This window comes from Drosophila simulans, chromosome 2R (assembly GCF_016746395.2).
Source record: "Drosophila simulans strain w501 chromosome 2R, Prin_Dsim_3.1, whole genome shotgun sequence".
NCBI lineage: Eukaryota > Metazoa > Arthropoda > Insecta > Diptera > Drosophilidae > Drosophila > Drosophila simulans.
The window spans coordinates 17,947,092-17,971,863 of NC_052521.2; the positions used below are offsets into that span (position 1 = coordinate 17,947,092).

Below are 24,772 nucleotides of genomic sequence, written 5' to 3' on the forward strand. Positions count from 1 at the left end.
CTAAACCTGCAACCAAGCTGAAAATTCGTTTTTATAGACATATAGATAATAAACCACTGATTGTGCCCTGGAGCTATAGACGACCCAAGAGTTTTAAAAGATTAAACAATTGAAAATCCAGTAAGTTTTCTGTGAGTCAGTGAATGGAATCAACAGATCTGCGTTCTTTATTGGTCACTTTCCATGTTAGAGCCCCTTTTTTGTTTTTCCAAAACAATCCTAGAGACAGTCAAGATGCATCACAAACTCTTAAATAGCAGTTAAATAGCCTTGACTCGATCTCAAATTTAAAAACGATTTAGAATTACATGTGTTTAATTTATATTCCCTGATATTTTAACTGCCAATGTACACATTTTCATATATGGCTACCATACAGTAAATGATATGAACTACCTCTCTCACATTATTTGCATTATACGAATTTTCGTTCATGTTTTGTAAAACAAAGCAAATTAAATCCGCGATTAATTAAAAATTTTACTTATTCTAATGGGTTCTCCTTATAGCGCGCCACAAAGCAGGAAGCTTTTGAGAGTAGGCGGATCGTCCCTCGACTGACGAAATCAACAATAAGGGTTTTCCATATTCATCAGCCAGGCGAACAAATTGCGCCTCTTCCGGTTTCAAGCATAGACGCGGATAAAAGTGGCACAGAGAAGTTACGGACTGGGGCATCGACGTTATTGTGAGTTTCTGCTGGGGCTTAAATAAAGTTCCTTCTGGGTTCGTTTCAAACATATTCGATTCAATTTTTTTAAGGTTCACTGCCTTTCCAGATTGACAGTTAGGAAGCAGCGGGTAATCATTGCAAATTGAATCTGTGTCTGTTGTTTGTGAAATAGCTGTAGATGTCGTTATACTTCCAGTTGTTGTAGACGTCGGAATTGCTGTGGAAGTTGTCGCTGAATCTGATGGACTTGCAGTGGACGTAGTCGTAGAGTCCGATGTGGAGGACGTTGGGATCGCGGTGGATGTTGTACCGCTATCGGTTGTTGTGGACGTCGAACTTTCAGTAGATGTTGTCGTAGAATCTGATGGACTTGCAGTGGACGTAGTCGTAGAGTCCGATGTTGAGGATGTTGGGATCGCCGTGGAGGTTGTACTACTTTCGGTTGTTGTTGACGTCGAACTTTCAGTAGATGTTGTCGTAGAATCTGATGGACTTGCAGTGGACGTAGTCGTAGAGTCCGATGTTGAGGATGTTGGGATCGCCGTGGAGGTTGTACTACTTTCGGATGTTGTTGACGTCGAACTTTCAGTAGATGTTGTCGTAGAATCTGATGGACTTGCAGTGGACGTAGTCGTAGAGTCCGATGTTGAGGATGTTGGGATCGCCGTGGAGGTTGTACTACTTTCGGATGTTGTTGACGTCGAACTTTCAGTAGATGTTGTCGTTGAATCTGATGGACTTGCAGTGGACGTAGTCGTAGAGTCCGATGTTGAGGATGTTGGGATCGCCGTGGAGGTTGTACTACTTTCGGATGTTGTTGACGTCGAACTTTCAGTAGATGTTGTCGTTGAATCTGATGGACTTGCAGTGGACGTAGTCGTAGAGTCTGATGTTGAGGATGTTGGGATCGCCGTGGAGGTTGTACTACTTTCGGTTGTTGTTGACGTCGAACTTTCAGTAGATGTTGTCGTAGAATCTGATGGACTTGGAGTGGACGTAGTCGTAGAGTCCGATGTTGAGGATGTTGGGATCGCCGTGGAGGTTGTACTACTTTCGGATGTTGTTGACGTCGAACTTTCAGTAGATGTTGTCGTTGAATCTGATGGACTTGCAGTGGACGTAGTCGTAGAGTCTGATGTTGAGGATGTTGGGATCGCCGTGGAGGTTGTACTACTTTCGGTTGTTGTTGAGGAAGTTGAAGAACTTTCGGTTGTTGTGGACGTCGAACTTTCAGTGGAAGTCGTCGTAGAATCTGATGGACTTGCAGTGGACGTAGTCGTAGAGTCCGACGTTGAGGATGTTGGGATAGCGGTGGATGTTGTACTACTTTCGGTTGTTGTTGACGTCGAACTTTCAGTGGATGTTGTCGTTGAATCTGATGGACTTGAAGTGGACGTAGTCGTAGAGTCTGATGTTGAGGATGTTGGGATCGCCGTGGATGTTGTACTACTTTCGGTTGTTGTTGAGGAAGTTGAAGAACTTTCGGTTGTTGTGGACGTCGAACTTTCAGTAGATGTTGTCGTAGAATCTGATGGACTTGCAGTGGACGTAGTCGTAGAGTCCGACGTTGAGGATGTTGGGATAGCGGTGGATGTTGTACTACTTTCGGTTGTTGTTGACGTCGAACTTTCAGTGGATGTTGTCGTTGAATCTGATGGACTTGAAGTGGACGTAGTCGTAGAGTCTGATGTTGAGGATGTTGGGATCGCCGTGGAGGTTGTACTACTTTCGGATGTTGTTGACGTCGAACTATCAGTAGATGTTGTCGTTGAATCTGATGGACTTGCAGTGGACGTAGTCGTAGAGTCTGATGTTGAGGATGTTGGGATCGCCGTGGAGGTTGTACTACTTTCGGTTGTTGGTGAGGAAGTTGAAGAACTTTCGGTTGTTGTGGACGTCGAACTTTCAGTGGAAGTCGTCGTAGAATCTGATGGACTTGCAGTGGACGTAGTCGTAGAGTCCGATGTGGAGGATGTTGGGATCGCCGTGGATGTTGTACTACTTTCGGTTGTTGTTGAGGGAGTTGAAGTACTTTCGGTTGTTGTGGACGTCGAACTTTCAGTGGAAGTCGTCGTAGAATCTGATGGACTTGCAGTGGACGTAGTAGTAGAGTCCGATGTGGAGGACGTTGGGATCGCCGTGGATGTTGTACTACTTTCGGTTGTTGTGGACGTCGAACTTTCAGTAGATGTTGTCGTTGAATCTGATGGACTTGCAGTGGACGTAGTCGTAGAGTCTGATGTTGAGGATGTTGGGATCGCCGTGGATGTTGTACTACTTTCGGTTGTTGTTGAGGAAGTTGAAGTACTTTCGGTTGTTGTGGACGTCGAACTTTCAGTAGATGTTGTCGTAGAATCTGATGGACTTGCAGTGGACGTAGTAGTAGAGTCCGATGTGGAGGACGTTGGGATCGCGGTGGATGTTGTACTACTTTCGGTTGTTGTTGACGTCGAACTTTCAGTGGAAGTCGTCGTAGAATCTGATGGACTTGCAGTGGACGTAGTAGTAGAGTCCGATGTGGAGGACGTTGGGATCGCCGTGGATGTTGTACTACTTTCGGTTGTTGTGGACGTCGAACTTTCAGTAGATGTTGTCGTTGAATCTGATGGACTTGCAGTGGACGTAGTCGTAGAGTCTGATGTTGAGGATGTTGGGATCGCCGTGGATGTTGTACTACTTTCGGTTGTTGTTGAGGAAGTTGAAGTACTTTCGGTTGTTGTGGACGTCGAACTTTCAGTAGATGTTGTCGTAGAATCTGATGGACTTGCAGTGGACGTAGTAGTAGAGTCCGATGTGGAGGACGTTGGGATCGCGGTGGATGTTGTACTACTTTCGGTTGTTGTTGACGTCGAACTTTCAGTGGAAGTCGTCGTAGAATCTGATGGACTTGCAGTGGACGTAGTAGTAGAGTCCGATGTGGAGGACGTTGGGATCGCCGTGGATGTTGTACTACTTTCGGTTGTTGTGGACGTCGAACTTTCAGTAGATGTTGTCGTTGAATCTGATGGACTTGCAGTGGACGTAGTCGTAGAGTCTGATGTTGAGGATGTTGGGATCGCCGTGGATGTTGTACTACTTTCAGTTGTTGTTGAGGAAGTTGAAGTACTTTCGGTTGTTGTGGACGTCGAACTTTCAGTAGATGTTGTCGTAGAATCTGATGGACTTGCAGTGGACGTAGTCGTTGAGTCTGATGTTGAGGATGTTGGGATCGCCGTGGATGTTGTACTACTTTCGGTTGTTGTTGAGGTAGTTGAAGTACTTTCGGTTGTTGTGGACGTCGAACTTGCAGTGGAAGTGGTCGTAGAATCTGATGGACTTGTAGTGGACGTAGTCGTAGAGTCCGATGTTGAGGATGTTGGGATAGCGGTGGATGTTGAAGTACTTTCTGTTGTTGTTATCGTCGAACTTTCAGTGGATGTTGTCGTTGAATCTGATGGACTTGAAGTGGACGTAGTCGTAGATTCCGATGTCGAAGATGTTGGGATCGCGGTTGAAGTGCTATCGCTTGTTGTGGAAGTCGGAATTGCCGTGGATGTTGTCGACGACTCCGTTGATGAGCTTGTGGTGGACGTTGTCGTAGAGTCCGATGTGGAGGATGTTGGGATCGCGGTTGATGTTGAAGTGCTTTCTCTTGTTGTGGTAGTCGGAATTGCCGTGGATGTTGTCGTTGGCTCCGTTGATGAACTAGTGCTAGACGTTGTCGTAGAGTCCGATGTCGAGGATGTTGGGATCGCGGTTGAAGTGCTATCGCTTGTTGTGGAAGTCGGAATTGCCGTGGATGTTGTCGACGACTCCGTTGATGAGCTTGTGGTGGAGGTCGTCGTAGAGTCCGATGTCGAGGATGTTGGGATCGCAGTTGAAGTGCTATCGCTTGTTGTGGAAGTCGGAATTGCCGTGGATGTTGTCGACGACTCCGTTGATGAGCTTGTGGTGGACGTCGTCGTAGAGTCCGATGTCGAGGATGTTGGGATCGCAGTTGAAGTGCTATCGCTTGTTGTGGAAGTCGGAATTGCCGTGGATGTTGTCGACGACTCCGTTGATGAGCTTGTGGTGGACGTCGTCGTAGAGTCCGATGTCGAGGATGTTGGGATCGCAGTTGAAGTGCTATCGCTTGTTGTGGAAGTCGGAATTGCCGTGGATGTTGTCGACGACTCCGTTGATGAGCTTGTGGTGGACGTCGTCGTAGAGTCCGATGTCGAGGATGTTGGGATCGCAGTTGAAGTGCTATCGCTTGTTGTGGAAGTCGGAATTGCCGTGGATGTTGTCGACGACTCCGTTGATGAGCTTGTGGTGGACGTCGTCGTAGAGTCCGATGTCGAGGATGTTGGGATCGCAGTTGAAGTGCTATCGCTTGTTGTGGAAGTCGGAATTGCCGTGGATGTTGTCGACGACTCCGTTGATGAGCTTGTGGTGGACGTCGTCGTAGAGTCCGATGTCGAGGATGTTGGGATCGCAGTTGAAGTGCTATCGCTTGTTGTGGAAGTCGGAATTGCCGTGGATGTTGTCGACGACTCCGTTGATGAGCTTGTGGTGGACGTTGTCGTAGAGTCCGATGTCGAGGATGTTGGGATCGCGGTTGAAGTGCTCTCGCTTGTTGTGGAAGTCGGAATTGCCGTGGATGTTGTCGACGACTCCGTTGATGTAGTTGTGGTGGTCGATGTGGATGTTGTTATCTTTTCGGTTGTTGTGGTGGACGTGGGCATAGGTGTGGATGACGTCGTCGAATCGGATGTAGTGCTAGTAGGCATGGTTGATGATTGACACGCTGGAAGATTAGGAAAGACTGCACAAATCGGCGTTTCAGTTGTTGAAATAACCGCTGTTGTCGTTGGAACCATCGGAGTTGTTGTTTGTGTGACTGTCGGTGTCGTTACAGTCTGGTATCCGAAAGGTCCGTACGGGCTGTAATACCCATAAGGGTCATAATTAGGAACGTTTTGGTATGCACTGGCCCAATAATTATTATAATAGTCATTTAGATAATCGTTGTATTCGACATTCTGTTGATTGTTATTCGGCTGGTTTGATGGATTTTGATTATTAGTGTTTCCTGAATTTATTCCGATTCCAGTCAGCCTCGAAAATATTGTGGAAGCATCCCACACTGGTATCCTTATCTTTATTGATTGGCCCCATGCCTGACAGACAAGAATAAGCAAAAAGCTGGTGGTATTTAATATCATTCCGAGCTGGGTTTAGCGGGCACTCCGTCTGGCCTAGAACTGAAATGGTAGCGACTAAGAACCTGGTGTTTTATACAGAGGACAGATGTCGTAAAATTGAAATGACACTATACGCAAACAAAAGAATGGATAAAATTAGCTTCATAAATTGTACATTTTTTTAGGTTTCGTAAGATCGTGTCTATGCTCAACAAAACTTCTAAGCTGACGGGCGACGCCTTCGGTGGTGCAAATGCTAATTAGTTCTTATAATTACCTTTTACCCGCATTTATTGTTGTGGTTCTAGTTTCGCGGACTCTTGAATCAATTATATAACAAAAGAAAGCCCATTAGTTCTTCGCATGATTTTGTTTTGACTTTATTGAATAAATTAAATGTTGGTTGTCGTCTGAAATACACTAAAGTTGCTTCTCTATTTCTTTCCCTCGTACCCGAAGTAAGGAGATGGCTGAGCCCTGCGGTAAATATTCTGATATGGAATATATACAGGCTCGGACTGCGCATCAGCTGATGCCACTGCGGAGCCACGGACGTAGATCTGATTGGAACTGATGCGGTGCAGATCGTAGGGGTTTACCAGAGAGCTGGGCACATAGCGATAAGGCAGAGGAGTGGTTTGAATCCGCGCATTCTGTACCGCCGTGGAAGTGGTGTCCGTGTTTGCGGGTGCCACAGCAGTGGAAGTGGTCGGAGATACCGTTGTTGTGGGTTGAGTGGCCACGGCGGTCGAGGTGGTATCGGATCCTGGCGAAGTAGCCACTGCTGTGGAGGTGGTTGGAGATGCAGTGGTTGTGGATTGGGTGGCTACAGCGGTCGAAGTGGTTGGTGATCCTGTAGATGTGGGAATGGCGGTCGACGTCGTAGGAGATCCCGTAGAGGTAGGAATGGCGGTGGACGTAGTTGGAGTTCCCGTGGACGTAGGAATGGCGGTGGAAGTCGTAGGCGTAGGCAATGTAGTGATTGGAGCGGCAGTCGTCGAGGTCACTTGGTTATTATTGTTATTATTTAAGCTGGCTAAGTAAAGGCTATACAAATACGCGTTGTAAGCCGCCTGAGCCTCGTAGTACTGCTGCCACTGGCTGCTGTAATACTCATTCAGGTAAGCCTCGTATTCCGCTTGAGCATTGCTGTTGCTTGAGGAGCCAGGACGTGAGCCACCACCTCCGCCACCGCCGCCACCACCACCACCGCCTCCTCCTGTTAGGGCCGAGACTATGCTTCCCACGGTGTAGACGGGAAAACTGAAGGACTGACCCCAGGCCTGGCCAGTCAGCAGCAAGACCAATCCTATGGCCTTAAACAACATTATGAAGAGAGTTTCTACGGTGCTCCGGTTAGTTCAGAACTAATGTGTTGGCTCCATGATGCGAAGAGTTTTATACAGTTGGTCGGGTGTCATAAATTGAATTGGGTCTGAGACCTACATAGGACCGGACTAAAACACGAGCATCAGATCAAAATGCGATCTGGGCTTGGTGGAGAGCCAAAGCGTTCATTTGAATTTTTATTGTTTTGGCTAGCGAAATCACAGAAGTGAACTGAAAGCTTATTTCACATAACTTAGTAGACTAATGAGCTCTCATAAAGAGCAGTGTTCTACTTAACGAACCAACTGCAAAACAACGCTTTTTTGCGAAACTTCTTGATTATTAGTTTCTTTATTGATAATAATAGTAGGCTAGCTAGCTCGATAATAATAGGGCGTAGGCCTATATATAGGTCTATAGTAAACGTATCTAGTTGGAGTTCTATAATAGAGGCCAGTGCTTTGCGGCGGATTTGCAGCCGGACGTTTGGTAGTCCGCTGCAGAATTTTGTTAACCGGCTGCTCGACATCATCCAAATCGTACTTGATGCGCGATCCATTCTTAAAGTCTATATAGTCAACATCTTCATCGTTCTCAGCTCCATCGGCATCTTTTTCTACAGCCGGCTTTCGAGTGGTAGTAGTGGCCTGGGCAATGAAGTCTGACAGAACGGCGGGCGAAATTGTGGGAGATCCTGGCTGCTGCAAGCCCAGAAGGATTCCTTGCAGAAACTGCTCTCGTACCTCGTTGTTGGTTTGATCAGAACTCACGATCTCATCGGCCTGAGGCTCTTTCATGTTCGCACTGTTCGTGATAGCCGGTGTCTCATCTTGGGGCCTCAGGATGGGTATCTGTGGCTGGGATGCCGATAGCGCCAGTAGATATAGCCAGGGTATTGCTGTTCGAATCTGCTCCTGCCCCGAGTTCACATCACTTGCATTTGCCAGTTGACTGGCCGCGACCACTGAACACAGTAGAAATCCGATCAGTTTCATATCGAAACGCGGTCGACTTTAAACTAAGTTTGTCTGCGCATTGGGCTTGCATATTTAGCAAATGTCTGCACCGCAAGATATTAAAATGCTAATTTAGGTTCATTAATAAGTTGGTGATCAGAGAAATCGATCGCGTCTCTCTAAGTTTTCTTTATTTTCTTTGTGTTGTTTATCTTATTTTTATTTGTTTACTCTCGGCTAATTTTAGCTGAATTAGCGGCAAATATGTGTTTGCGACAGGTGGAAATCAAAGTTAGTATATGTTTTTTTTCCCTTCTAAATCTAAAGAAATATACACGAAATCTAAGTTCGTTTGTCAGTTTTAATAAAGAATTAAATAAGTGTACTTAATTTTTAGCCGCGTACTTAATTGGCTTTTGTAATTGCAGTGGATATGGTTGGAGATGTCTTAGTTGTGGCTTGCGTCGCCGGCGACTTGGTTTGCTTTTCTTTCGAGGTACAAATCGCACTTTAATTGGTAGAAATTGCCGTAGTCGTCGCAGTAGGGGTTGTAGGAATGGATATGACTGTGTTGGAAGCTTCGTTGGTTTAGGGCGATGGCGGTGTCCACGGTGACCATGGTGACCAGGTGTCTTATAGGGATCATATATCACATATGGTCCGTAGCTTTCGTAGGGACTATAAACTGTGTAAAGTCCATAATATTGATTGTAGGCCGCTTGAGCCAGATAGAACTGCTGCCATTGACTGCTGTAATACTCGTTCAGATATACATTGTATTCCGATAGAGTCTTGTTCTTATGATTGCTGCTGATCGATTTGGGACGAGAGTTTAGACCGCTTCCTGAGATCTGAAATCCCAAATCTTTAAGATCTATACGCACGAGTTCTCCCAAGGACTGACCGGCTAACATAAAAAGTAGGCCGACTATTTTAATCGACATTGTCTTAAAAAGACTACACGGCTCAGCTCGGCTTTTACAGAACTGATGCTAACGCCTTTGGGTTCCGTAGTTTTATAAATCTTTCACGGGGTCATCATATGGACTGAAGCTCAAAACTTTGAGCCGAGAACATGGGTTCAACCCACGATTTAAATTTTTATAGACTTGGCTAATGGAAAGCATAACTTATAAACGTGCTAAGCCGCCACAGAGCGATGGCCTAACTTATCTATCCCTAATCGTCTCGGATCAAAGGTATCAAATCAAGAAAAGGCATTAATTTTACATAATTATAACCGAGTCGTGGCCTCTGCCAAAATATTTTCATCACATTCAAATCAAAACAGAGTAAAACGTGAATATTCATCATTTCAAAAATTTAATTTTATTGATATTTTAGTCCGGAAAAGTCAGGTGTGGTTCCCCAATTGTTCACTCATTATCATACATATGTCGGGTCATACTAAAAGAAATTGAATTTAAAACCAATTTAATTGAATAGTTACAATTCTTGCTTACCTGCCATTCGTTCTCAAAAATGGGAATCCTAAAGGATTGCACATTGGTCGTCTGAGATTTGGTGGACATCAGATTCCGTACCAAAATCCGGCGTGGAACACCTTGTCTTACAGTCTTAACTCGTGTGCGCGTCAAAACTACTGGACTTGCAAAGGACCGATATGGATTCCAGTATTGCGGCTCCTGGGAGACGTCGTTAAAGGCTCTGGAATTCAGGTTCACATACTGGATATTTGGCTGGCGGTTAAACAAGGACCTTAAGAAATTCCGAAGTGGAGTGTTGCCTGAATTGCCGTTGCTCAAGTTACTAATAAGTTGAAAATTTTGGCTAGTTGCGTTCGCATTGATCGTGAGATTCCTTCGCAATCCGTTGCGAAAGAAATGTCTTCCGCCCAGGACCTGAACCTGCGACGAGGACGGGTATATTACTTGTACGCCAGGTGATCCAAAGACTTGGTAATCCTGTCCTGCAATCGTGTTAGCTTGGAGCAGCAGAGCAAGACCAATCAAAGTGGCTATCATGACGGAGTTTTTAGTTAGGCTTTCTTAGTTCCAGAGTTCTTTTTTAGATTATGCCAGGCACTGTTGGTTGCCAGCTCTTATATAATCAAAGGCCAGCACTTATCTAAATTGTTATTAATGGATCGATGTTTAGGGTCGAACGCTTATAAATTGAAGTCAATTCGGTTGCCCAAGAAATATATCCCGTTGTCAACTTGTATCTAGTAGACATATATTCTGGGCACGCCAACCTTAAAGATTAAGTTAATACGGGGAACTCTGCGTAAGTGACCTTTTTCATGAAGAGAACGTTTAACTATACAATTGACAACCAAGTCATTTATGAGTTAACATTTTTTCTGAAAAGTATCCCCCTTTATAGTTGTAAACAACTTTCTTTGGTTCATTGCTGTTTGACATGTTTTTACTCCCATGAATTCCGAGTTAGACAATCTTTCGCGGATTTCATCGGCACTAGTGATGTTTATTCCAACATCTGCCACAGAGAAATAAAATAGATTTAATCACTTTTCAGCTGGCCAGTTGGCTTTTTGGCAACAAAAATGCTGAACCGTTAGCTAGCTAATCCATAACGCCGATCTCAAAAAATAAAAGCTAGTAACTTGTTGGGCGTGTTCTGAGCTGATTTAAATAGCCAAACTAATTTACATGCTGACTTGGCAGACGCGGTGACTAGACGTTTTTTTTGCAAAAGATTGGACTTTTTACCAGAATATCATTTGAAAACGTTTGAGAACTGGGTTAATGTTTATGGGCAATAACTTAAGGGGTTGCCTTTCGCATTTCTTTTGGCGAATGTGACGAGTATAAAAGCGCAGCTGATGCCATCTGTCAATCAGTTCAAAGCGAACACCCTCTTCACCATGAGCACCAAACTGGTACTCTTCCTGTGCCTGGCGCTCTTCGGAGCCATGGCCATGGCCAATCCCCTAGAGGAGAATCTTGGGCAGAACACGGAGGTGGAGAACAGCCAGGAGCTGAACAGCGTCGAGGAGAACGACGCCGAGGCGGATCCGTCGACGTGGCGCAAGCTCTTCGGCAGCGAAGGCAGTGCGGGCAACCTGGTCGTCACCTTCCCCCAGACCACCACTACCACCACCAAGAAGCCCAAGACGACCAAGCGGCCTTACTACCCGTACCCACCCAAGTACCCGCCCTACCCGCCTTATCCTCACTACTCACCGTACCCGGCTCCGCCGTACCCCTACCCCGGCTACTATCCACCTCCCCCACCACCGTATCCATATCCATATCCCGGACATGGTGGACATGGTGGACACGGCGGACACGGCGGACATGATGGCGGACACGGCGGACATGATGGCGGTCACGGAGGACACGGAGGACATCATCACCACACGACGACCACCACCACAACGACCACCACTAAGAAGCCCAACCACCCACACTATCCACCACCACCACCTTACTACCCGCCGTTCCCATACTACCCACCCCCACCACCACCACCACCACTGCCACCACCGAACAACGATTCCGATGAATCCATCGAGACTCCCACCAAGATCTGCAAGAAGTTCTTCGGCATTGGACTCGTCTGTACGTAGACCATAGATCTTTAGACCAACATTTAAAAACAGCTCAATATTTATTTATTTATAACTTATTAATCGAATAAACAATTGGCGAACACTCAGCTTGTTTTTAGTGGGATTGCAATTTTTAGCTTGAGTTTCCATTCCAAATGCACTATTAAATTCGATTGCATATAAATTTCGAGCATCGATTTAACATGCCCCGCGGCATTTCACACTTGTCATCTTGAAGACATATTCATTTGGAATGGTCCCACAAGATTTGTTCGAATTGATACAAAATCTCAATAAATATGGTTAGGCCGTCAGTGGGTTCAACGCTTTGTGTCGCCACAGGTGCCGTGGAGATTGGTTCCTAATTGACAGCGACAGCCTCATTAACATGATTGTCAGCACACGACGGATCTGAGTTTAAGCTTTTATTATGGCTGTCGATGAACATTTTCCATTCCCCCGAGACACTCTTTACACATTCAAATTCCCCACTTTTGTGGGCCAGCAAAGTGAGATGAAGTCGTAAGCAGGCCGCCTGATGACTTCATTGCCAGTTAAAGGTGGTCGCGCTCATTATAGAGATAAGGTTCGAACCTATTGTTCGTTGACGTCTGTCATCTAATAGTCGGCTTATTTATCGGGATCTTGTGCGCCGACTTTCTGGCGACACTAATTAAATGTCCGCCAGCCATTACTAAATCAAAACAGATCCCAGGCGAGGAGGACAAACAAAACATCCAGAAAATGGCGATAGAATGGCCAGACTAGTTAACCATTTCCTTGGCCCTCAGTCAGTGTTGCGTGTTCCGAAAATCGTAAATTTCGGATGTTGTTAAAAAAGTTTTTGGCAGCGGCATAAATCTGCGGCCAACGGGACAACAGCATCCACGGCAAAGTCAGTTCACTAACGAGCCAAAATCGTTGACTGGAAATCCTTGAGTACAGAAATAATGCCTATAAATATGCCGAAGCAGTTGTTGTCTGTGCCTCTGTGCCTTTTGTGAGATTCAATTGAGTCAAAGGCAAAACTTTTGCCCAGCTAACCAGCCGAAGGTCAACAGCGCAATTTGTTTGCCCGAATATGTTGTGGATAGAGTTCCGATGGAGGAGCAATCCAGGCCCCAAGGTGCCCCACAATTATGAGTGTTTGCGATGACTCGAGGCCATCCATCCATCCTGGCCAATCGAAGATTAAGAGTTATGAAGTGCCTGATTGTTTAAACAATGAGCGTAATTACGAATTTCTATTGGCGAGTCGTAGGTATGGCAATTACACGCAGATTACCACGTAATTTATGAAATATGCAGGCACAAATAAAATACTATAAAACACGTAGCCCCGGACTCCATAAATAAGCCAACCAGCCAGCCAGGCTTAGCCAGCTGCCCATAAACTATACGTTTTCCGAGCTCGTTTCTCCTTTCAAATGTAAATATGTAGATGTATGTGCATGGCACCCTGGTGGCCATAGTATCTTGGCCAAGTGGCAGTTCCATCTCGACTGCGAGCCACTCGTTTGAGCCTGGCAACCGACGGAAGTACTTGGAGCGGCGGAAATACAAATGAAGTTAGCCATATCGGTGGAGCTTACTTAGCCAGCATTTTTATGGCGTTTCGCATTGTTAGGACAACTTTTCGGCTCAAATGGAAAACTCGTGACTGGCGCATTTTATGCTCTTAGAGACAGTTATTAAAAATTTGATCTTCCTGGAAGCCCCCAAAACGTACTTCAATTAAATGCCCACCAAAGCGGAGGTCCTAAAAGCAAAAAAAAAGGTATATACATTTATATAAAACATATTAAGAGTGCCAGCGAGTTGAAACAAATTCCGCTTGTTTTGTTCCGCTGCACCAGTTTGCTCTGTTTGTATAACCCAAAGTACGAATGTATGTACGTTTGTATTTCAAATATAATTTGCACTCAACAAATAAATCGACCGACTCTCCTTCAGCCAACCCTCATCTCATCTTGGCCATTGTTCCCGACAATAGACGTCTGCGTATGGCTTTTCACTTTAATTGTGTGAAATTATTTTGAAAAAGTGTTTCGCATTTCATTTCGTCCTCTCACCCGGCGCTTTTTTATGCTTTTCTATGATTTTTTTTGCCTCCAGTTTTTGTTAACGATTCGTTTAGCACAAGGCCATATTTATTTGAACGAACGGCAGCCTTTTAATGTCGATTTTTATTGTGCGCTTTATAGACACAAATTGCCTAGACAAATGAGACAGAGAAAAACAATTTATGGATACATATATTTTATATAGATAAATGCCTGGCATATCACGAACATGAAGATTGATCGAAAATCTCATCAAGTACAATTCAATTTTTTTTTGGGTATGCCCAATGCTATAAAACGCAATTGAAGTTTTAATTATGCCGAAATGTGAATAGGTGAACATTAATTAATTTTTCCACCCTGACCCAATCTTCGTGTTCATCTTCTGCCCCAGGCAGTATTTTATATACGTTGGCCATCCTTGTGGACCATTAGGTCTATTTTTGGTAGCTAAATTTGAGTCAGAAGTGATTGTAATGAGTTTTTGATATTCCCTCGATGGCGCAAATTCCCTCCCCTTCCTCCTTTTCCCCCTCCTCACCCATGGCTCTTCCTGTTCTTGTCAATTTGAAAATAGCCTCCGTTCTTTCCTGCGTCCGAATGTCCAACTTTCTGTCGAAATGTCAGGCTCGGCCACAGTTGGCTGTCAAATGGCAACAAGAATATACATTTCTGCCAGTTGCTGTCGATGTAATCAAAATGTGGCCGAGAAATCAAAGTCATCTCGGATAAATACTGAATTAAGTATCAGTTGAATATCCTGGCGATGGGGGGTGGCAAAATTAAAGGTCCATTGGCCTGAGAGCTCCACACCAAATTGTGTTCCTTAAGCGAGGACAATCGAGTATTTTAGAAAACACAGCGCTTTGGGGTTTTGTTTTCGCTCTGGACTCGTGGCATCGAAAACAAAAACCAAAGTGCTGCCAAGGCGCCAAAGCGAAAGGCACACTCACACACACACACACATCTAGCAGCACGCACACAAAGACACACTCAAGGTCCTTAATGCCGCGTGGTTTTCCTCTTCTTCACTTTCACTAGGGCCCTGCTGCTTCTTTTTTTAATTTCTTTAAGAGCTAAGCAGAAATGGCGAAATAAGCATAATTTCAAGCGCCATAAAAACAAAGGCAGCAAAAAAATAAATTCACACAATTTGAAAAACGCAAACACTCAACACGCCAGCCAGGCCAGACTTCAGCTGCTCAGCTCCACAGTTCCAGCTCCATCGGCTGCTCCCTTTGTACACATAAAGAAAAAATGTAACAATTATTAAATATACTGGAATTTGTATGCTAAATCATAAGCAGGTGTTCCAAGCCACTTGTAGTTTGACTTTGTAGCTTAAACATTCATTTGAAGTCAAGTAAATACATATCAATAATAATATATTTTTCTCTGAGTGTAGACAGTGCTCCTGCAGCTGCTTAATGGCTTTCGCCCTCTGCGTGTAGAGGTGTGTAGGTGTGAGCCTGATGTTGTATGCTTGTGTGTGGTTGATGGCCAACATTCTTGGTTTCCCTCCAAGTGTTGGATGAGAATGAATTAAAAAAATGTTTACGACTCGACCGCTTGATTTTCAGCACATTGGTAAAATGGCTGGTGGTCAAAAGGAAAGCGAAAAAACTGAAAAACTGAGAAACAGCAACAACAACGCGAAGAGGGCCATAACCAAAAGAATGTGCAAGGGCACACCTCTCCATTAAAGCCGAATCTGCCCCAAACCGACCGAAACCCAAAACGTTGCAAGTGTGTAAGTGTTTGTGGTGACGGTTTTGGGGCTACGCTCAAATTTCAGGGGTTCGATGGTGGAAATTAATTGAATTGGCTACGGTTGGAGCTCAATTCTAATTGTCTGAGAGTACCTAAAAATATTTGAAACCAGAAAAACACAGCTGAAACTATTACATCAAGCAGAGTAATTACAAGAAAAATGTACCAATTTTAATTATGATTGTTAAAAAAAACGTCAAGTGCGGCCACAATAACCTCTCAACTGAATCAACTGCTCTTCAGTTTCGTTCCGAATTCTCAACAGTTTTTATTGTTCCATGCTCATCACTTTCTTTTTACTTTCTAGCCGCCGCAAAGTTTTAATTATTTCATGGCACACTTGAGGGCCCCGGCTGAATGGGCAGCATGTGCGGTAAATGAGGCTAGAATTTCCAGCTAGGAAAACAATTCAATAATTGGCTATCGGAGGGCCAGATAAATGGGATAAGCCTGAAAATTAATATTGAGTAACTTCGATGGCTGCCACACGAACTCGATAAACAAGCTAATTAGTTTCTGCTCTCTGCCAATGAGATTGTAATTAGCGGTCTGCGCAACTACGACTGTATGGGGTCCAAGTGAATAAATGGTTGCAGCAGCGCTGCTGCCACTACTCTGAGGCAAGGATGCTTAACAAAAGTACCCGCAACCAATAAACGGTCACATGGACCGCCACTCCCATTTGCCCCGCCCACTTTGCCCACAGAATGGTGCGTCGTGTTGCAAGTGCAACCTAATTGAGCGAATTGGGCTGTTGGGTAATCGGGATAATCGGCTGGCTTAAAGGGGTGGCGCTGCAAAGACCGCCAAACAAAATAAGAGCAAATGCACCTCTATAAATTCCGATGAACCACCCCCACCCCCCAAACGCACCACCCCCTCCGGCAGTTGACAAATTATTAGCGAGTTTTACGAGCCAAGCGTGCGGCTTTGGCTTAAATTTATGCGGCATTCGGCGTTACAGGTAACTGCTCTTCAGTCTATTAAACCAGTGGCGGAAAAGAACTGAACGAATTATTTATGGCACGCATTTAGGCAGTGATAAAATATGATAAATGCCAAGATCCTAGTGCCACTGCAGCGCCGCTCCGCCATTATCTGCGCCCCTCAGCTACCTGCCACATGCATAATTTAAGACAAATTGACTATAAATCAGGCAGCCGAACATCGGCTGCCTCTGCCACCTTAAGCGAATAATACGCAAAAAAAAATTTGCTAGTCCGAATATAGAAATCGACATCGGGCCGAAAGCCAGCAGCATCTGGACACAGGTGGCACAACAACGGCGACATTTGTGGCAGGAGGATGGGGCATCGGGAGGTGGCAGGAACCGCACGGCCATTGTGATGCCACAAAACAAGCGCAGACAGTCGGGCAATTCATTTGAAAATGTTTTTATAAATACAATGCCCTAAGCTAAACGCAGGGTTCGTCGGTTTGTGCAAACGAAAATAATTAAATGCTTGCTTAATTGAAAACGTAATTGTCCTTTAAGCGGAAAGAACGGCAATGAATCTGATAATAGTTTGATTACATTTAATTTTAGAAAATCCAACCATAAAAAGTCACTTTTACAACACTTAAAATAAACTTTTAAGTGGATAAAAACAATAAATAAAACTTTATTGCATCTTTTTTATGGGGTTACGTGTATTTACAATCCCTAAAATAACTAAAAGTGAAGTCACAGTTCGTTGTAGGTTAGCTAAGAGCCATATGGACACTGCTGTTAAAACCATTTGGGGTAGGTCATTTATTGATATAACTAAAAATATATTTATATTGATCTCGCGAAATTTAGATTTATTTTTAGACAATTTGATGGCCTATGAAGATTTTATAGTTCTGTTTGCCTTGTTTGCCGTTTTTGCTTGTAATTGCTGTGGAAAAACGTATAAATCTGCCAAAAATACGTGGAAAAATGATTTTTCCGTGCGCGGCACGTGTGTGTCATGTTTTCCCGGGGCATCCCCCTCGGGAATTCCGCAACACCCGCCGGAGGCCGCAGCAGCTGTCCCCTGCACGCAATTAATCACCTGGCAACTGGCGACCCCGCAGGACGACGAGCGCTGGCCCGAAATTCAATTTCCTAGTCCTCATACCGATTCACCTGCATTGCACCATGGGGAAAAGCAGCGAAATTTCAAACTAGACTTCAACTAAACTTTCAAAATCACTTAAAACAAAGTCTATATGACAAAGTTTTTTATTCACAATTGAGCTGAATACAAAAGTAAGAACCTTATTTTGCTGTTCTGGAACCAGAAAAATAATTACTAGATAACCAATAGTTTCGAATTTGCTATAACAAATATCTTCATTTCCGCATTTATGCCCAATTCCTGCCATCCAGTCCATAGTTGGATGCAGTCGAGCTGAGGGCATGGAGAGGTGGGAAGGGCTTGGCTCGTTTGCCTTTCAGAGTCTGCAAATGTCTAAAGCCGCTAAATATGAGCGCAGTTCCTCCAGCTCCTGGGCCACTCGAGCGGTTGAAGCACCTTTTAGACAGCAGCCAGGCACTTAATTTTGCGCACTTTTTAGCAGTTGCCAAGCCGGGCCAAGAGGAGAAGACCTGGCCCAAACCAGCAGGCAAGCCGGCCAAGAAGCTGGCGCGTCAGTCAAAGTGCAAGTGGCACTTGTTGCCACTCCAAACGTGCGGGCGCAAAACGGAAGCCGCTGCCAGAGGAAACGTTCTTCTACGGAATTTTCCCGCCCACTGGGCCACTTTTTATTCTTCAGAACCGCCAGTGGAAAACTAACCCTAATTGCATCTACGCTGCATGGCCGACATTCAGTTGTGGGTAACTGGGGCTGTGTCGGAAAAACAGAGAAGCAAATGTATTTTCGGTTTTCCCAGAGGTAAGTTTGGCTCACACACACACACACTCACACACAGTTACTGTGAATTGTAAATAACAAACATCTCGTGTGGCCCGGCAATTATTTGCACAAAAAAACATTCAAACGAGAAAATCATATGAGCTTTTTGCTGACAAGCCAAAGGGAAAGATGGACGCTCAAGATACTTTCATCTATATAGCGTCTGGTTACTCTACAAATTAAAAGTTCTGGCCTCGTTGTGGCTCCCCAAAAACAGTGTAAGTTCACTTAGCGAAAATCTGTAAAAATTACAGGGGAATTTCTGTGTACATTCGATATCTGAATAAAATACATATTTTTACGGCCAAGCAAATCGGCAACAAGCTGAAAATATATTCTGAAAATATCATTTTTATAATTTGTAACAATAGTTAAATCGAAAAATATAGTTTAAGAAAGCCTCTACAACGCTGGCATTTTGCTTGTAATTTTTCCGTTCCCTGGAACAACGCATTATTCATTCTGTTCAAATGGTTTTAACTAGGAATTCTGATGGCCACAAAACCCATGGCAATTTGGTATCGTCCTTGAGCCCCCCCACATATACACATATTTCAGGCATGGGTATTGGAAGGACGAAGGAAATGGAGCGAGAAAGAGTTCATAGGCCTGCCTCCCCAGAATCAGCATTGTGTGCAAGGATATTCATGCAGTCGGGTAGCGTCCATGTGTTTGTGCAATTTCCCGGGGGAAATTTATGTAAATAAAATAACGAATAAAATTTACAATATTACAATCATGTGCAGTACATTCGAGCCTGCATTCAGAGCCCGGTCTCGTCTCCCCTTTCCGACTTCCATTCATTCATTCGTTCATTTGATTTCGTTACGATTCACTGGAAATTGTGCACTACAAGCCCGCTTCCTACTCACTTCTTTATGTACACTAAATGCCAGTGTATGGGTCTCAATTGGATTGTTTTCTCGGGGGAAAGCGTGGGAAATCTTACGCCAAGGTCGCCCTAAGGATGCTAGTTCAACCCACTCCCCTCGATCCACTTGTCAATATCATTAAATGCGTAGTGGAATAGAAATATCAGAGTCAACTCGTTGTGTACTGAAGTGCCGTCTAGACGGTGACCTTAAAACTGGGTAGCAATAGTTATGCAATCAGTTTGATGGCCCAAAGAACAAACTTTAATTGCTTCGAGGCAGGAAAAGTTTTTTAATCATGATTTTGCGCATTTTACAGATGTGCGTGCCGGAATATTTTTAGACAACACCACCCACATGAGAATCGGAGGACTTGGCAAATTTCACACCCAACTAGATTTGTAATAAGCAAAAGCTAGAGCATCGCTCTCTCCCTCGAACGCCCGTCGAAATGGATTAGAAACAACTTTGTCTGCGCCAGAAAGTATGCAAAATTATTGAAATTGAGCATTCAATTTATTTGCAAATGGCTTGCCATATATATTCATCCAAACGAACAGCTTTTGCCTTGTTTTCCGTTTTCAGGACTCTGCTTTTTACCACACCCAAGCCCACACACACATATAACATACGTGTGTATGTGCTGGCAGCAGGGAAAAGTTTAAGGATAACTGAAATGTACGCACGAAGGCGCCAACATCTATTAAGCTCCAATGGAGAATATAATACATTATACATATCCAATATATATACACATATATTTGCGCGCAACTTGAAGCTCTTTCTGTGTGTGTGTGTGTGTGGGCAATACAATCAATAATTATTTCCATATCATTAGATGCCAGATCGCAAAATGAAATGCAAAAGCAAAATGTATGAGCAAAACAAAAAGTCGTAGATTCCTCTTCTATATTGGTTAGCGAATCGCCGCGCAGGGCTCATTGCTCGCCTCGAAAGTTGAAAATTCTTTTTTTTCTTCTCGTTTCCGGCCCAGCTGTTCATACTTTCCGGCCGGAAAAGCTAAAAACAATCACTGGAATTTGTTGGCCAAAATTGTTTCTATTAATTTTTCGGAATAAACTGAGTGTGATTTTTTTCCATCGCCTACAGACTAATGCCTCACACATGTGTGCCCGTCATCAAAGTTGAAAATTTAAATGAACCGACAAAATTAGGTTCGTTTCCAATTAAGCCAAATGCAGCAAAAAGCCAAGAAAGAAAACTCGCAAATAAAGAAAAGAAACGAAATTAGCTTGATTTCGAGACACGACAGTGGAAATACCACGTGTTTTAACATTATTTTTTTCTAATTCTGTGGACTGACCAGCTTAAGCCAAGACCACTTTAAGTGTAAGAGGGCAAAACATGGACATGTGCAGTAAAGATCAGAAAGCAAACACAAAAACGATATCCCTGCAATCTCTAAAAATACCCCATACAAAGAAACGAGAAAATGTTGGGAAAACCCATAAAAACAAGTGAGGAAAGCACGTGGCAACCGCTAGCGAGAAAAACAATCTTAAAAAAGGTGAATATTTTCAGAGATTGCGTGCGAGTGTGTGTGTATTTCACTCTCTTGAGGCGACAAAAGTGCGGAAAAGCACACGCATTTGCACACATGTTCATACATTTAAGCTGATTTTGCAGATGATTAAAATCGAATGGCCCAGAGCGAAATACTCAAGGTATTTACAAACAAAAGCAACACGGCGTATGCGTAATCTTCGCGCAACCAATAATTAATAGACGGAACCGATTTTCTTCGCGGGGGCATTTTCTTCGTGCTTTGACCCCGATTAATCAAGTTTGATTTATGAGTCAGCTGTAAGGTGCAGCGAGCACTTGGCTTACAGCCAGTCACCCAGTCACAATTAATTGGACCAGGCCAAGAGAGCCATTTGCAAAAGGAAGGCCAAAAAAAAAAAGAAATGGGGCACACAAAAAGGGCTGGCAATTGCACTCCGCTCTCCAGTACGATTAAGGATCATTGGCAGCAGGCAACTGGCAACTGGCAACAGGCAACAGGACACGAGTTCCCACCAGCAAAGGTAGAAGAATAATTGTATGTATAAATAATTGATGGCAATAAACGGAACGGAGAAAAGTGCAGAACGAGTCGCAGGACGACCGCAAATGAGCGCCATCGAGTGTCGATGTGGCAATTGTTTCGCATTTGCTTTAATGCCCCCACACAAAGGGGCCTATTAAGGGGATAATACAGTGCAGATTCGCTAAGAGCTACCCCCACCATGGGCTCGAATGTTGCTCCGCAGCTATAGAGACTCCACTCCCGTATAAACAACGCATTGAACCCAGTTTGCTTTAATTGACAACATCGTTTGCAGATCGTATTCGGTATTATTTATGTATGTGCAGCTTTTCTGCTGTAATTACATTGTAAATTTAACGTTCCGAAAAACAACGTTTTGTGGAGAGGGCACGAGTACATTTTAATGTCAGTGAAGTACAATTGAGGCGATAATGATGGGCCACACAATGCAATGCTTCACATTTGGTCGTAAAGTTAGTGAAGTTCCAAAAGGATGTACGACATATACGAGCATTTCAAAGTGCTTGTTTAATAAAAAAAATTAATGTTAAATGCCTATCATCAGCTTCCTTGGTAGTTGCTTGAATTTATGCCTTTTATTAACAATTCTTATCAACACCCCCCTGGCAAAGTCTAGTAGTACAACCCTGGTTCATAGAACCCCTCGAGTAAATATCGAGGGGGAAGCCCAAGTTTACAACTCCACTTGACTTGCTTGTAAGAAGCTGTTTGCGACATGCTTGTAAAACTGTTAACACACCAAGGCAATAACAGACACACATACGCGCACACAGACACAGGCACCGCCCACCATTTATGGCGCGTGGGCGTGGCCGTGTCATTAGAGTCGCTCAATCTCTGTGGCCTGTTTGCTCACGAGACGCAACACAAACACTTTGATTCAATTTCGCTGAAGCAACGGCAACTCTGTGCAACTGCAACTGCAACATGAACTTTGCAGCTACCACCAGCCCACTCCACCCACACACAAGGCCGCCGCAAAAGGCGCCCCACTCCCCACTCCGCCATTTCGGAAAAACGGGAAAAGTTTCGGGTGGCACTAATGCAAAATTTAAGAGAGCATAAAATGCCGGCGAACGCCACGCACAAGTTAACAATCATTTAATTTCCATGTTTCAAATAACTTTAGTATTTCGCCGGCGCAAACTTTCGCCTGCCTGATAAACTACCATTGCCACCAACTTCTAATTACGAATGCAAAATAATTGGTCTGAACCAATGTCGATGCACTCGGGGTTTAGCCGCCGGAAATTCGGTGGTTTGAACAGGTCCGATTTCCGGAATTCCGAACAATGGCGGTTTCTATTCCAAGAAACCCGGCCAGTGAAATAGTTCGTCGGAATTCTCTTGTTCCATTGTTATGCAAGAACAGTTGCCCGAATGCCAAAAATGTACAATAGCGATTTCCACGAAAATATGGTTACAATTGCGTAGAGGTAGAGGTATGCGTGATTAAGGATACGAGTAATTAGTAACTTAAACCATCTACCAAGCATTTAATTCACATACTCGTATTAGTGACTTTGAAACAGCATTGAAGTCCACTGAACATGGTACTTAGTATGTACTAGTATGTAGTAATGTAGTGTAGTAGCATATAATTTTATCCTAATATGATCCTTTGAAAATCAATTTTGATCTCTTACTAGCCTGGTATACCCCCATTAGTAAAGTACCCATTAGGTTCTAGATCCTGCACAACCCACAGCCAAATTGTATCCATCTCCATGTAATTGCACTGAATACTCAGCACTTTATTTGCTCAGCGCCCCCCTCGACCAGTTCATTATGGGCACGGATGTGGATTTTCATTGCCTGTGCACTATTTTTATTTGGCTGATGTGCCAATGGCCAATGGGCCGAGGGCATTCATTTCGGTTTGATGTGGCCACAGTGCGGAGCATATTTCTACAAGCCAGATAAATGCAGCTCGCGATAATGAAACTGAACAGCACGACTTTGACCACCAAAATCGAAATATACAGCGAAAATGCTCAAATAATTGCACCATAAATTGAGCAAATGTACATTTCGCTCGATATTATATGCAATTTTGATAGATATTAGCGGGGAAACGGACATGGATCGCAAACGTATATCTCCATCAATTAGGACAAAACATTCATATATACACCGCTTCCCGATTATTATTATGATTTTTATTGGAATGGTTATGGGGCCATAAGCAGAACATGCCACACATTCGATTCGGCATCGGGCTCATTGGTTCATTGGATTGCCTCAACTTTGGCATGGTATGTTCGAATTTAGTAACTGATACGCAAGCCCGCAACAATGGCCACATAACCCGGGTCCAGTTGTAGCAACAGGGCCCGAAAAGAAAGCCATAACGGGGCCAAAGAGAATCGTTTCTTGGCGAAATTGCCACAATAAATGCTAAAATGTGATTGTGCTTTAATAGTGCCGCCTTTGTCTGTGACTCCCATAGCCACCAGGGACACATCTACACACCATATGCAATATGGAGCACATATCACATATGGCTATGTGTGGGCTTTCCATATGAGCCTGCACTAGACAGCACGTGCCAAACCAAGAAAAAAACAAATCAGAGGACTCGTCGTGGCTAAAAAACTTGTCTGACTCCTTTGACTTTGGCTTGTCACTGACCGAATCGTTGGCGCCTTCATATGCCAACATTTTGCCGCCTTAAAGTGTTTTGCCGTTTGCGAGTGGGCGAGCGGAATGCGTATGCAACTTTAATAGACCTTCAGTCCAAAGGAATTCAAGCCAACATGCAGCACTGCCTGATCCTGGGACAGCTGTCCTTCACCGTTAGCTCTGACACAAGATTTTGTGCTGGCATATATATATGGATCAACTTATAAAATTACTATTGGCTAGAAGAACATATTGCAAAAGACCCTGATAAATTATTCACTAGCACTAATTTTCTTAAATATTGGGAAAGTGGTCATAATGCAGCACCAATGCCATGATACCATACGAAATTAATTATTAATTAAATCTAGTGATGCATTTTAAATATTCATAATATTTAATTCGAGCAGGTGTAGCCAACTAATAGCTCTATAGATATTCAATTGTAATTATTTGCTGGCTTATTCTTAATTTTGTTAAATTTCTAAGCTTTTGAATTGTATTTCAGTATTGCTGAAAGTAGAGCATTTGTCTTAGGCTAGATCCTGAATTGTTCTGGCCTTTCTCAGGGCGTCATCCTCTATATGAATGTCGGCTGTCAATAACCATTGTGGTGTTCATACATCGCTCTTGTCTAGCAAATTGGTTCAGTGGATTAGTGGTGCGGGTATATATCTGTCCTTCTGTGTGCGAGTGTGTCTGTCATTGTGCCGGGATATTGGGACATGACTCTGACAGCGCCACAAAATGGCGATCCACTCGCAACTCCACTACCCCAATCACAGGCTGGATATCGTAAGCTCGGCTAAAGGCTCTCCGTTTATTCTTTTAAGTGGCAA

The 24,772-nt window shown here is 43.9% G+C and overlaps 6 protein-coding genes across 6 annotated transcripts; 1 reads left to right on the forward strand and 5 right to left on the reverse strand.

Annotated features, from left to right (window-relative positions):
- Positions 1 to 303: 303 nt before the first annotated feature.
- On the reverse strand, positions 304 to 5,421 carry LOC27208195 (serine-rich adhesin for platelets). The gene has a single exon (XM_039292908.2). It carries the CDS (start codon positions 5,419 to 5,421, stop codon positions 490 to 492), a length of 4,932 nt encoding a protein of 1,643 aa, XP_039148842.2. The 3' UTR covers positions 304 to 489.
- Positions 5,422 to 6,198: 777 nt separating this feature from the next.
- LOC6735439 (cell wall protein DAN4) lies at positions 6,199 to 7,378 on the reverse strand. The gene has a single exon (XM_039291669.2). It carries the CDS (start codon positions 7,161 to 7,163, stop codon positions 6,270 to 6,272), a length of 894 nt encoding a protein of 297 aa, XP_039147603.1. The 5' UTR covers positions 7,164 to 7,378; the 3' UTR covers positions 6,199 to 6,269.
- A 157-nt stretch (positions 7,379 to 7,535) lies between these two features.
- LOC27208064 lies at positions 7,536 to 8,306 on the reverse strand. Its single transcript, XM_016183692.3, has one exon. The coding sequence runs from the start codon at positions 8,157 to 8,159 to the stop codon at positions 7,536 to 7,538; it is 624 nt and encodes a 207-aa protein (XP_016028744.1). The 5' UTR covers positions 8,160 to 8,306.
- A 137-nt stretch (positions 8,307 to 8,443) lies between these two features.
- On the reverse strand, positions 8,444 to 9,212 carry LOC27208280. The gene has a single exon (XM_016183869.3). It carries the CDS (start codon positions 9,062 to 9,064, stop codon positions 8,507 to 8,509), a length of 558 nt encoding a protein of 185 aa, XP_016028745.1. The 5' UTR covers positions 9,065 to 9,212; the 3' UTR covers positions 8,444 to 8,506.
- A 294-nt stretch (positions 9,213 to 9,506) lies between these two features.
- Positions 9,507 to 10,154, reverse strand: LOC6735440. The gene is made up of 2 exons (XM_016181482.3): positions 9,584 to 10,154; positions 9,507 to 9,527 (listed from the first exon to the last, which is right to left on the reverse strand). The coding sequence occupies exons 1-2, from the start codon at positions 10,103 to 10,105 to the stop codon at positions 9,507 to 9,509; spliced, it is 543 nt and encodes a 180-aa protein (XP_016028746.1). The 5' UTR covers positions 10,106 to 10,154.
- Positions 10,155 to 10,922: 768 nt separating this feature from the next.
- LOC6735441 (atrophin-1) lies at positions 10,923 to 11,696 on the forward strand. Its single transcript, XM_002082345.4, has one exon. It carries the CDS (start codon positions 10,927 to 10,929, stop codon positions 11,671 to 11,673), a length of 747 nt encoding a protein of 248 aa, XP_002082381.2. The 5' UTR covers positions 10,923 to 10,926; the 3' UTR covers positions 11,674 to 11,696.
- The last annotated feature ends 13,076 nt before the right edge of the window (positions 11,697 to 24,772 follow it).